The following is a 13,808-nucleotide window of genomic DNA, read 5'->3' on the forward strand; positions in this document are numbered from 1 at the left end:
CTAGTATTTTTCAAGCCTGTACTTCTCCGTTGTATGTGACTGAAACCCTCTCTAAGTGCCTTCCATTTGTATTACTGCACTGCACATGTATAGGCTTGTCAGCAACCAGGGTTGGACACATTTTCCTATCTTTTTCTTTGGTTGCCAACCTTCTCTACTTGATATTAGGTAATTTGGGGGCAGCTGATGGGTCATAGCATTTAGACTATGAGAACACTCTGGGATTCACAGGTAGGTGCACGGGATTTTAGAAAAATAAATTGCACAATTCAGAGAATACAAATTTTAAAGAAGGCCAAGAATAAGCTCACAGAGCTCTCAGTCTGCTAATGTTATGTACTACTTGACCCTTACATACACAACTAGCACATCATTCTTCTGAACACTTGAGAGCTACCCATCCTCTGACAATTTGCAGTCACATACACAAATTATGAAGCTGACTGCCTCCCACCTACAAGAGCTGAATTCTTCTAAGATTAATTTCCTTACTTTTTCTCCACCTCTTCAGCCTAAAATTTTGTCCACTCATTTTTATCTCTTCAACTGGTAACCTTTGTAAAGTTCTTAAAACTGAAAAAGTGTGATATAACAAGGAAACATTGTGATATGACTCCCTAGAAGACTAGATTATCCAAAAGATAATACCCTACAGTGATAGAGAGAGAGGCATGTGTATTTAAGGTAGGGGGAAAACTTCAAACAGGGGGTTTCAAGTAAAGCTGATAGCCCAGACTGTTCCACACAGCTGCACGGAGTTGTGTTAGACTCACCCAGGAACTACCTGTGCTGGTAACAAGGTCAAAACAACTGGTAAGGTTGACCCAATTTTGGGAGATTAAGCTGTAAAACTATTACTTACAACTGCATTTAGGACATGCCTAAATCTGAGAGGTGATGAGGATTAAGGCATTGATTTAAGGCCCAATGATGCATTCTGAAATATTTCTATACTCAGGCAGACTCTCAAGGGCTGCAGGAGAGATGCCCCTCACCATGACAGCACACATGCAATACAAAGCCTGTACCTAGGAATGAACAATTAAAAGCAGTATGCAAAACTGCTAATTAATAAGATTTATTCTCCTTCAGGGGCCATTATCTTGACAAGGCAAACCCTGCAGGATATCAATTTCTCAAGAAATAAGATTAAAAACCAAACGCCATTTTATTCTTTTGCCTGAGCTGTCTCCCTCTATCACAGACCTGGCTGCTAACCAGAGCAAGGTCTTCAGTCTACTGCCACTCCTTCCTGGAAGCTTTTAAACCATCCACAACTTTAAGAGAACAGCTACTCTTCCTCAAATGAATAAACCTCATATCCCTTCTGAGTAAAGAGACTTGCTGTTTTCATACAGAAAGAAGCAATTTCTTTCATTTTCAAAAGAAGGGAACTCACACCATCCTGTTTGCTGCTCCTTGGACTAAAGCAGGTATTTCATTCACGCTGCTGAAGTTAAAATGATGCACAGATAGAGTTACAAAAACACACTCAGTTTGTGCTTTATGACTAGATCACTACCTAAAAAAGCAACTTTGCTTGCAAAAAGAATCATAAAATGTCCAAAAGCTGAGTTGATGTTTAGGAAAGATTAAGTGCGAATTCTCATAGAACTCCACACAGGCATTCCCAAATCAAAGAGTAATTATGACAAAAATTACCATGGACTTGAGCATATCACAGGGCTCTGCAGCCAGAATTTTGTGCCACTCACCAACATGAATTTTCACAGACTGAGGGAACACATGCCCCTTGAGAAAAACCAGGACAACATCACTTTCTTCTGATGGAATTGGGAGATTTTAAAGGCGGGGGGGGGAATGCAAGGAAAACTAAAAAAGAAGCTGAGAAAACTCCAGCCTGATGCTGAAGGTCACAGCACACAGATACCTTTAGTCTAACACTTGTTTTGTTCAAGTGGAGGAACAGAGGGGATAAACAAGAAAATCCCCCCATGGGAATGTCAAGCTTTGTCATGAATGCGGTTTAACGGCCAACGGAGCATCTCTCCTGTAAGCCCTGCCCAGATCTTCCATTTGCTGCAGAGGAAACTCAGCCCGCCCTTACCTCCTCACACGAGAAGGTTCATAACAGAAAAAGATGGTAGTGGGGCAGGCAACAAGGTGAATGGATAAACAAGGTTTATGTACTTCAGGATTTCCTGCCTCTTTTGAAAAGCATTTGAGGCATCCAGCCCCCAGGACAAAGGGCCTGACAACAGCAGCACCAAGGTGTGGCTGGATCTTCTACTCCACTGCATGAAGTTTCAGGGTAGACAGTAGCACCGAGTCCTCCAAAGGGTTCTCCAAGCCAGAGTCAGGGCAGAGACCTGAATATTCACACTGATCTTCCCCTTCTCTCTCCCCTACTGCAGTGACTACACAGGTGCCCAGAGCAACCTCACAGGAGGTAGGTACCAATACCACAGCAGGAAAAGAGGCTAGAAAAAACCAGTCTGTGCAGCTTCTCCAAGTAACATGAAACCATGGTGGGGAGGGCAGAGCAGACAGGTCTGCAGTGAATCAGATTCCCTGGCTCATGCCTTGTGTAAAACCCACAATCTGCTAAGAAGAGGGTCTCCTACCTGTGTAGGAGAATGATACACTTCAACTCCTCTTTTTTTTCTCATTACCAGCTGGTAGACACAGATATTCACACCATCCACACTGGGGGTGGGAGCATAGTTTGGCCCTAGGACTGACCTCCCCCCCATATGTCACAGCACATGCCACAGCTGAGATGGCCACAATACACAGAGTATCACCACACAATTTCAGAAGGCTTTAAGCATTTGCTCATACACAGTAACACCTCACCTCTTCAGAAGGCTTCAGGCACCTGCCCATATACAGCAACACCACAGCACTTCAGCAGGCTGCAAGCATCTGCTCTTCTTGCTCTTCAGCCCAACCTTTTATCCCCTCCTGTTGATGCAGTGCACCTGTGTGCCCTCTGTTCCCTTGGGTGGTTGGTCAGTGCCCCTGGGCACTCCATGGCTCGTTACCTTCAATAGCATTCACCTGTCCTGCACAGCTGCACCCATTGGGGATGAGGCTGGGCCAGCCCCACTCCCAATCACCACAAACTGTGCCTACACCCATACCTGAGAGGACACAGGGCTCTGACCACCAACCTGAGCTTCACCAAAGGGAAGACCAAAAGCCCTGCAACCTCTCTGGACAGGAGAAACACAGAGAAACCATGAGCTAAAGGAGCTCATACAATGCACGCATAGCCCACTACCTCTGTGGTGCTGTGCCTTGGCCACACAGTCTTACAGGAATAAACCCCCAAACTGGAAGGATTTTTAAAAATAAGAGGCAGAGAGAGAGCAAAAGTCAGTTAAAAACCCAAAAAAGACATTCTAATTCACAGAAGTTGACATGACCTATCAGCATAGAAATGAGGGGGATCAATCAAGCCCATGCTTTTCCAGGAACAGTGTGTGCTGTTTTACGGTACTTTTCAATGTAACACCTGTAACAGCACTTGCAGGTGACCCTGCCAGCCAGGGCTATGCTCAGAGCTAGAGCTTCTGCCAGCATCTCTCTGCCTGTGAGGGATTACAGTTCTTCAAAGCCACAGGCTGACACAGCAGTGCCAGCAGAAGCCGGTAATGTAGACCTGGCTCCGGATCAAGGGCACATTTTGCTGGGCAGTGTGAATAGGGGCTCATCTGCACACAGACCTGGCAATGCTCAGTGGTGTGGGAAGAGTTAAAATTCTGTGGTTGCTGTAATGTAATCACACCACAACAGGGTACTTTAGGACCACCACAATTATTCCTGTGCAGGACAGGAAATAAGCTGCGCTGGTATTAAGGTACTTCTGAATGCATCTCATTGTGGGGTTGCAAAAATTAAATGCAAAATAACCCCTAAGCAAAAAGATATTGTAAAAACATCCTACTTTTGACAAAGGCTAACATGTACCATCCAAGTCCCCATCCTAAGTGATCTACATCTTCTGTGATTCGGAAAATAAAAGGCAAGAGGGAAAAAAAACCCCACAGAAACACGAAGGGACTCCCTACAATGACCAGAATTTGGAGAAAAACTGGGCCTCTGGTGACCTAGCCCAGAGCCATATCTGTCATGTTCACTGCTTCTCAGTGATAATCCAGCTCTGCTTCCTTCCATTGGGATGCAGCAGTTGGCTGCCTGGACCCCAAACAAGCACCCACTACCCTAGGGAAGGGACAACATGCTGTGGCACAGGCTGACACCTGGGCTGGTTACAGGTCTTGATCCTACACAGAGCAGTGGCTCAGACTCCTTTTCAATTTTCTACAGAATTTTAGAACAGGTCAATTTAAAACCTGTTTCAAGGTGGGTTCTTCAAGGATTTTCATTCACTGGGATTACTGAAGCAAAAGGCGGAAAAGGAGGCTCTGCCTTTTCCTCACAGATAGAATGGCATCACTCCTTCAAGGTGCCCTCTTGGTACTGGAAGGACAAGCATTGCTCACCCTCAGTACTGCACAAAGGTTGCACAGAAAGCTGCATTTCCACCTCTAAAACTTAGTCCTGCAAACTGTCACTTAGCTGAAGGATTAGACAGAGCCTGTGGCCCACAGGAACTAGAAACAAGCCTTGGAACCAGTATCATCAGAGTAGATATCCATTGATTTCAACAGGAGCAGCACCTTCCCCCAGATTCAGGGATGGGAAACACAGAACACTCTCTTCCAACAGGTATCTTGTCATCCAGCTGCTATCAAAGTGTCATATTTCATGGAAGATGAGGATTGCTCTTTTAGTTGGCATGTCTGAAAAGGAATTGAAATTCCAGAAGCAAACACTGAAAATTTGCTGACTACAACGCTAGCAAGAGCACAGTGTTGTAACAGGGTGTGTACCAGGGAAAGTTAACTGAACCTGACAGTCCAAGAGAATAACAGAAGCTTCCCAAGAAAGGTGTGTGCTGCAACAAAGCCCTGGCAGATGACCTTTCAAGGGACTTCCATCAGAATGGATAAAAACCTATTTAATGAGATTAACTGATCATTTCACTCCACCCTCGTTATAACACTCACTGAGAGGGAGGAATGTTTTTGCAGCCGAGTGTGTGGCTCCATAGGGAATGCCAGGACTGTGACAGAAGACAGGAAAAACACCCAGGGGAGCCCTTCACCATTGCAGTGTGGGCTACAGATACTCAAACACCAACTCATTTCAGTGTCTAGTCTGGGTTGGTTTACAAAGAGTTCCTATCAGAGGAACTATTTCATGATTTTAACCCCTCCAGTGTGAAAAATCTGAGCTGATATGCATAAAGCTACAACAATTCAAGGTACAGCCCAGGAAATGCTTAATTTCCAGTTAACCTTTCCTCTGTTTGGGTTGTAGTTTTTTTTCAAGAAATACAGTGTAACACTACTTTGCAGAGCTTTGGTTTCTTAGGTGTGGAAAACCCCTCTGTCTCTGTTAAAATCCTGATGATCGCCTTTCCATTTAATATTTTTTCTTCTCAAACTCCAAGAAAGCTAAATGGCTAAAACTTTGATTACCACTACTAAAACTTTGATTACCACTACTGCCCTGGCAATTCCCAGGAAGTCTGAGGATAAAAGACTGAAGCAAAGACCGTGCTCTTGTATGTGCCCAAGGAGCTCACTTCTTACAGCTCCCTGCCACACTTTATTGAGCTCATCCCTCACGTCTGAGCTCATCTTGGCAAAGTCCATCTTCACTGTCCTTCAATCTGCCAAACCACAGGTACATCTGTATTGGGCGTCACCGTGCAATTCCATAGCTGAGTGCTAAAAAAATCAAAGTGTCAAGACTGCAAAGTCAGACACAAAGGACTAGAGGGCATCTCAAGTGACTGTCAGAAGTCCACCTCCCTGCACTGAGGGAGGAGATACCAAGACCAATAAATGCTGCCTACCATACTCCTTAAAGGCTGCTGAGGAAAGAACATTCCTCAGCATCTCGAGGTGATCAGGGCCAAGTTTTTAGCACTTTCCAAGATATTTGGAAGAAAAGGGGACCTGAATCCCCAGTTCAGAGCACAGCAGTTTGGCTGCCAGAATTCTTCATGCCCCAGTGCACACATCAGGGGAGTGACTGCCTCAAAGCACTGATTCAGTCCCTCTCTGCAGCCCAGCCCAGCCAGCTTCAACCACCCTCCCTAAAGGAAAGCCTCCATCAGCTCATCCTGCTGAAAAGCCCACAACACATACTGAGCCAGGAAAGAATCCCAGAGCAAGGTTCAGCCCCACATGCCTGGGAGTAAATTCTGGTGGTGACAAGGCTTGTTTGTCACAGAGCTGAGGCATGGAGCAACTTTTAACTTTATGTGGTTTCATTCCAACAGTCAGGCTCCAAAATTCCATTTCTTTATCCCTTCAGATGCGCCAATACAGCTGTGGTACCTGTAACTCTCTGCTCAGGACAAAACAGGAGTTGTATGACAACTCAGGCTTCAAAAATGAAAGTGATCAAGAAAGATTTGGGGCTTTGATGCCACAAAAAAAAGTGCAACCGACAGTCCACCCTGATCACTTGGAATATAGCATTGGCTACATTATAATGAAACCTTGCCCAAGTTCTCTTTAAACACCACTGCTGAAATCATCCCCACTTAGTGCTGCTGTCCCAATTAGTGATCTCGTCAGACAGCACGATCGTTCCCCACCACAGAGAAAACGCCATCGCCTCATTATTTCCAGCAGCAGAGTCAGCCGACATGGCTTATTCTCTTAATGAATTAATTCTCATAACTTACTAATGCTTCCAGCTACTATAAACACCTCCTGAAAGCATACCACAATTTTAATCGGTTTCAAACATCAGATGTTGGGTTTGATATTTATGATTGTTCTGACTCTGTTTCATTTAAGGGCTCCTTTTGTCTCTGAAAGCAAAGATAAGAAAGTTAACTGGGACACCCACTGTCAAGCCTCTAATTTAAGGGGAAATTGCCTTTGTCGCTGACTGTCAGATGCTAATAGCTGCTGCTACTATTTTCCCTATGATACCAGGCCAGTGATCTTAGAGAAGTGTCCTTCATCCTATACAAAGCAATGATTGAGTCAACTAATTGAACAACTGTGCCCCTGCAGTTTCTAAAGCATACATTCCTCTAAGTCCATTTTAACCTACAGGAAAAAAATATCTCTAATAACTGTAGTAAGAACTCAGTGTGGCATTGTGGGGAGGTGACTGGGAATTATTTCTTTTTAAAGCCTCTTTTATAAGGATTCCCCATTAGCCTTTAATTAGCATGCCAGTTCCTATTCGGAGGTTTCTGATCACTCATAGCCCAGTTCAACACTCACGGACAGGAACAAGACAGACTCCCTTGAACTCGATGGGGTCTGTGTGGGGGCTTAGGGCCATGCAGGGAACTCTGTAGTACCAACACAAAGTTAATTGAGCAAGCCTGTGACACCCAGCTCTGGGTGTCAGCCTTTGTAAGAGTTTTCCTACAGAAGATCAAAAGAAAATCTGGACTTCCAGATTTGGGGCTATGTAAATATATCATCTGTACTCAGCAGGTGTAACACTAATTCATCTTTTGCCGTAGAGAAAAGTGAGATGATCTATCAACCTCTTCGGTTTGACTATTTACATGTATTTTAAATCTTTGCTTACATAAAACCACAGTGAAGTATTTTAGAACAGAGCATCTGCCAACACACATGCAGTGTTCTGCTAAAGGCAGGTATATGTAAGATCATCAGTTAGCTATGACAGGTGATTTAGTGTGATTCATCTTTCAGGATCATCTCATTCACAAGGAAAATTGAGTGTCATCCTCGTCCATAACCTACAAATACCATGTAGATACTTGAAAATGACAATAGGTTAAAGGATGCAGCAGCCAAAATATTCGACCCAAACCTTTTGGAATAGAACCTGAAAACATCAGTAATCCAGACAGAACTATTAACACAGATTGCCAGGGGCTAATGAACATAGAAAACTCTTTATCCAGCACATAATTTTGCTGTTGCTGGGAGAGCACTACTCAGTCATTTCAGCACAGATCCAAGAAATTTCCTTCTTTTGGTGTTTCTCCTTCTGAGCCAGACACAAATTCCGACTAAATTAAGAGCTGTGGTTCAAAACAATTCCGTGGAAGGCAAGAAGAGAACAAAGGCCAAAACTTGGACCTCTATCTTGCAGGTGCACATCCAGAGCACACAGCCAAAGAGGGCCATGCACTTCTGGCAGCGACAGGCAACCAACCCAGGAGTGAAATATTTGGGGTCTGCTCCCTGTATCACCTCCTCCACTCCCAAGTCCTACCCAGCCAGGATGGCACGTCCTGGGCTTTGCTGTAACGGCAGCCAACATCACTTAATCTCCAGCAACCCACTGGAAATCAAATCAACTGAAACAGAACACGGCCACTGTCCCTACCTAAAACAATGGATGATGGCTCAGTCCACTGGGAGCTACTAAATTCATATAAAATATGTCAAACAGCTTTTCCACCTCTATCTTTCCTTTTAAAATACCAAAAAAACCCAAAAGAGTTTTTAAAAAGAGGTGCAGGCCCCTGAGTTACCAAACCCTTAAAAGGATTTCCTGTGCCCCACAAAACAGGTGGAAAGCTCTAAAGCCCAGCCTGGCGATTTAGCCTACACATGCCAGATTCAAGATTTGGCCAAAAACCTTAAATGAACCAATGTAACAGCTGCCACAAAATCCCACAACCTCTGATCAATATCTTCCATGCTTAAGGCAGCACAAGCCGCCTCTCTGCAAAACAATCCTAAGCCTGCAAAGAGTAAATAAATTACAATAAATTTAAGAAGTTTGAGTTTTGTTTGGCTTGGGAAACCCAGGCAGAGCCCTTAACTTTTCAACAGCAGCACATCCTAATCTCAAAGCATTTGAGACACCTATGATAGGCCAAAAAACCCCTCTAAAAAATAAGATATTCACCAAGGCTGCAGATACAAATGTGTTGCAAAGAACTAATGAAGTTTAAAAACCATTGAAAATGTTAACACAATGACATGAAAATACTGACTGTGTTAAAGCCTTTTGCATGACTTCATTCTAGATCTTTTTATTCCTAATTTGACTTTGGTTTTCAGTCTAGATTATAAAGAAGATTTAAAACACAGATACTTTTTTCCCTTCCAATGAAGCCTTCCCATTAATAAAAAGGAAACAAAGAAAATGAAGAAAGTGAGTAGTAAAACTTTTACAACATAATAAAGTATATCAGAATCCCAGTGCAGCACAATTGGAATTGTCTAAAGATGCTGAATTATGGGTGGTTGTCATATAAAGTTCAGTCCACGGTATTAGAAATCATATTCTCCAGCAACATGTATATAATTGAGAGATCTTCATAATAACCCTCAGTTTAAAGGCTCATAAAACTGCGCTTTACCCGTAATTTGCAAGAGGAAAGAATTCTTAAAGGAAAGTAACATCTTTTTCTCAGAAAGGGTCTGAAGGCAATACACTGCATTTTTAAGCAAGCAACCCTAGAAGCTCTCTCTTTCAGAGATTTCGGTAGGGCATTATCCTAACCCTCAGTTTAAATAGATAAATATGTATCTGTAGTACACACAAACCAGAAAGAAAATTAGTATCACACAGAGAGGAACACTAAGTATCTTGAAAGCAAAGCGCACTACATTTTTTTCAGGACTCTAAGTGCAGAGGTTACATTAAGGTAAATATCTTGATGTAACACTGTAACCAACACTTAAACAAGGTAGGGCACTCACACACAGAGAAAATGAAGATTGTTGCTTTTATGAAATTGCGAAAACTACATTTATCCACCTCCCATATATAACAGGAGGATAATTCTATAAATATTATCAGCTCTTTACACTCTCTCTGTGGAGACTCACTAAACTCTCAGTTTCTACCCGACATTCTAAACCAAACTCCTTTCAGTTTGTTAAAATCAACTATAGTTTTGTAAATAAAATGTGTTTGTTTTCAAATAAAGCTACTTCAAGCTGTTTCAGGAAGCCAAGTAAGTAATAGTAGTAATAATAATAACAATTTCTGTTTGGATTTCAGAACCTGAGGAAACAAAACTAGCACATGTCAACCCTAGTGTTTTCCTACCTGGAGCAGGTACGGACCAGCTCTCAAATGCCACCTTAGGATAGTTCAGACTAGTAATCCCATTCATGTTTAGATGAGACACCAGCACGAACAAGAACCCAAAAAAGAGAAAATCTTCCCTGTCCTCCTCTGTTATTAGCAATGCCAACAGCAGTGGCTAAGACCTGGTAAGCAAACCAAGGACCAGGAGGACCAGACCAACCCAACCCTCAGCTAGAGAGAAACAGGCTTAAGAGGAGACTTACTGCCTGCCATGTGACAGGGGGAGGTGTGCTGCCCATTGGGAGTGCTAGAGGTGAGGTCGATGGCCATGCCGCAGTGCTCCCTCTCAGGCGAATAGTCATTGTCACCTGCCAGCACAACACAGGTCCCCGTAAGTTTAAGTTTGTATCCCTTCTTCGGCAGACATACACAAAGATGAAGAACTACAACCCACTGGCTCCCTTCGCCCCTGCCCTTCCCTCCTTCATTAGTGGGGTCTTCCAGGGTCTGTCAGAGCTCGGCTCTCAGTGGCCCCAAGTAACATTTGGTTGATTTTAAGAGCTCCCTCAATGCTGCTGTCACCAGTCTTTTATTCACACTCATGTGGCAAACCTTGTCCCAGCTGTTGGCTTTAAGTAAGTTAGGATTACTCTTCCATTAGCAGGCAGGGACAATCCAGGCTGGGCAAGGGAAGACTGGAATAGTAATCCACCATACAGACCTTCCCCCAAAAGCTCTGGGTTAACTGACAGTTAAACAAAGCACAATCCCCCACACAGAAAACAAGAGAAATACATAGGAAAAGGCATAAAAAGTTTTTGGCTGCAGTTTGAATTTCTGGAGAGGAACTCTTTCTAATTTGCAAAGTTCATTCACCCTCAGCAAATATTTAAACCTAGAGATAATCACCCATGCACCCATCCCTATGCATTTCTCAGTCATACAGAGAGTTTATATTTAAATGCTACTAATTCAGTGTCAATGCAGACACTGTACACAAGGAAGCTAAACTTTCAGGTTTCTGCATTATACAAAGGAGAGCAGGAAAAGAAAAGTAATTCAGAATAATCAAACAAAAAAATGACTACTTACATGTAATATATCCATCAACAGCCTCTGCTTCCATAGTCAAAGTGCAGTGCTGCAAGGCAGAAAAGTACACCCTCAGAGACGCCTGTCAGTATCAACCATTAAATGATTAAACTTACTTAAAGCCCTAAGTAGTTGCCCATTTTATTGCTGTTGCAACCACTGCCTAGAGAAACACACAAGTGCACTGCATGGGCTCGTTTGCAAATCACTGAACTCTTCCTGTAAATTATGTAAGCAGACATGCAGCTGCCTCCTGGCCAGGTGGCACCTGGATCATCCTGGTCTGACCATACCTCTCTCTCTGTGCCCCACTCACATTTTTGCCTGATCTGAGAGTTTTTTTTCCTGACTTTCTTCGTGTTTCTTCAAGCTGGGATAGTAATGCTTTATCAATTATCTGCTCTATCTGCAGCCAGAAGAGACTTTGAGGATATGGATACTACTAACAATTGCTCTTTTCACACGCACTACAAGACACTGCCTCCTGGTCTAAACAAAATAAACCCTCCCATGTCCATTCCCCTTGGACACAGTTGTTCCAGCTTTGTCTCACACCTGTACACACACCTGTTCACTCTAACCCTATTTATTTGCCACAGCACAGGGCCAAACATCACATTTCATACTCCCAGATCACGCATTTTGTGGTGTGAAGCAATCTTAAAGTTTCTGGAAGCACTTTGCTGACACAGAACAAGCTATTACTTTCCCGAAACCCAAGTAACTGTATAGAATGACACCCCCTAGCTATCATTTGATATATATTGTGGGGGGGAAAAAAAAGGAGAGATCAATAATTACAAGTATGTTCTTTTAAGTAGAAAAGTTAAGAATCTGACATGACCAGAGGAAAATTTTATTTCCTCTCTCCTTCCATGGCCTCTTTTTTTGCCTTTAGTTTCAAAACTCTCACTGCACCAGGCAGCTAAATTATTCACAATGAGCCATTTCTGTATTGATCGCCAAGTATATTTAGCCCTGGCTCCTGGAATTTCTCCATTACTTACTGGAAAACAGGCAGCTTCACTTCTTGTCTCCAAAACCACTTCCCTCCCCCTCCCTTAACCCTCTTTCCTTCCCTCCCCCCCCCCCACTCCCTGCCTTTCCCCCAATAAATAAATACTTTTCTCTGTGCTCTTCTTCGGTATAAAGCAGATCAAATTCCCAAGGCATTCAGCACATAACACTTACATTTCAACCTGCCTAGCTGCTACCAAACTCTCTTCAATTACTGATTTTCACAACTCTTAAAAAGAAATCTCAAAAAAAAAAAAAACCAACACAAAAAAGTTTTCAGAACAGGTAAGCCACTTCCTCAAGCCCTTCAAAATTACCTTATCTTCCCCCTAGTCCAGGTAGGCAGGCACACACTGAGAAAAAGAAAGAAACATCAGAAGCAACAGGGAAAGATCATCCCAGCCAATGAAGTGGACGGAAAGAAAGGGGAGGAAGGGAGGAGGAAGAGAATGGAAGACAAAAAGAAACACAGAAACATCCATAACCTAAATTAAAACATGGCTTGAATTTTATTTTTTTATTTGTTCAGTGGGGAGAGGGGGAGGAAGAGGAGAGGGAAAAGAAAAAGTTTGGTCACCATTTTTAGGCTGGTGATGGCAAATCCCAGCTGCTGAGCCTCTCCACAAGGAATGGAGGGAGAGAGTTTTGCTCGAGCTGAAGACACAGAAAGATGGAGAAAGTTTAAAAAATGGTTTTTAAAAGGCGGGAGAAGGAAGGGAGAAAGAGAGACGAGAAGGGGGAGAGGGATAGGGGAGAGAAACTCGCCCCCGCCACTTACAGGTGGGGCATGCGGAGCCGGGAAGCCCCGGGATGAGCCGGCGGGGAAACTCGCTCAGGAATGGCACATACTTTGAAGGAAGATGAAGAACAAAAAAAACAAAAAAGAAAAAAAAAAAAAAAAAAAAAGGGAGGGAGGTCAGCCGGTGCTACAGCAATGCGATTAACTAGCGCGGGGAGAGAGAGAGAGAGAGAGAGAGAGGGGAAAACTTGATCCACCGGTTCCTTACGGATTCCACGGGATCGGGGGGAGCGGAGGGATTGCGGGGCGGGATGAGAAGAGGGGATGAGGGGCGGGATGGGAAGAGGGGGGCCCGGCGGGCGCACTCACAGCCCGCGCAGCAAACCCGGGCCAACTTCCCCGGAGCGACGCTCCGGCCCTGGGCGACGCCGGGCTCCGCGCCTCATCCTGCCTCTCCCCGCCCCTGCCACAACCTGTCAAAGTCATGGAAGTCCTGCCTCGCTTGTCATTTCATTCCCTTTCCCCCCTTCTCCCCGCCGCAGGCCGCAGCCCCCCGGGGGCGCGCAGGTGGCGGCGGGCGCTGAGGGAAATGGCAGCGGGGCCGGGCTGGGTAACGGACCGGCGAGACCCGCCGCGGCTTCTGCCCCTGCTCCCTTCTGCTCTTCGTGGGGAGGGGTTCGTTTGGTTGGTTTGTTGGGGTTTTTTTTAATTTTTTTTTTTTTAATATTTTGGGCTAACAGCAACAAGTCATCGGCGCCCGCGGGGATGCTGCACAGCCGCGCTCGGCTCGGAGACCCTCCGCACACACAGACCCGCACGGACGGACCGAGCCCCGCGTCCCGCCGGCCCCGGAACGGAGCAGTCCCTCCTCCCGCCGGGGAAGGGGGGACCGGGGAGGGAGAGGAGAGGAGGGGAGGAAGGGAGGGGA

The 13,808-nt window shown here is 44.5% G+C and overlaps 1 protein-coding gene across 1 annotated transcript in view; it reads right to left on the reverse strand.

The window, feature by feature from the left end:
- The window catches only part of IKZF2 (IKAROS family zinc finger 2), a 105,935-nt gene extending 94,765 nt beyond the window's left edge, over nt 1-11,170 (reverse strand). The window contains exons 1-2 of the mRNA XM_084209008.1: nt 11,125-11,170; nt 10,296-10,400 (exon numbers count right to left, since the gene is read on the reverse strand). Of these exons, the coding sequence (XP_084065134.1) occupies nt 10,296-10,400; nt 11,125-11,158 (139 nt within the window). The 5' untranslated portion in view covers nt 11,159-11,170. The remainder of the gene's footprint in view (nt 1-10,295; nt 10,401-11,124) is intronic.
- Between the last annotated feature and the right edge of the window lie 2,638 nt (nt 11,171-13,808).

This window comes from Fringilla coelebs (assembly GCF_963513975.1).
Source record: "Fringilla coelebs genome assembly, chromosome: 7".
Lineage (NCBI taxonomy): Eukaryota > Metazoa > Chordata > Aves > Passeriformes > Fringillidae > Fringilla > Fringilla coelebs.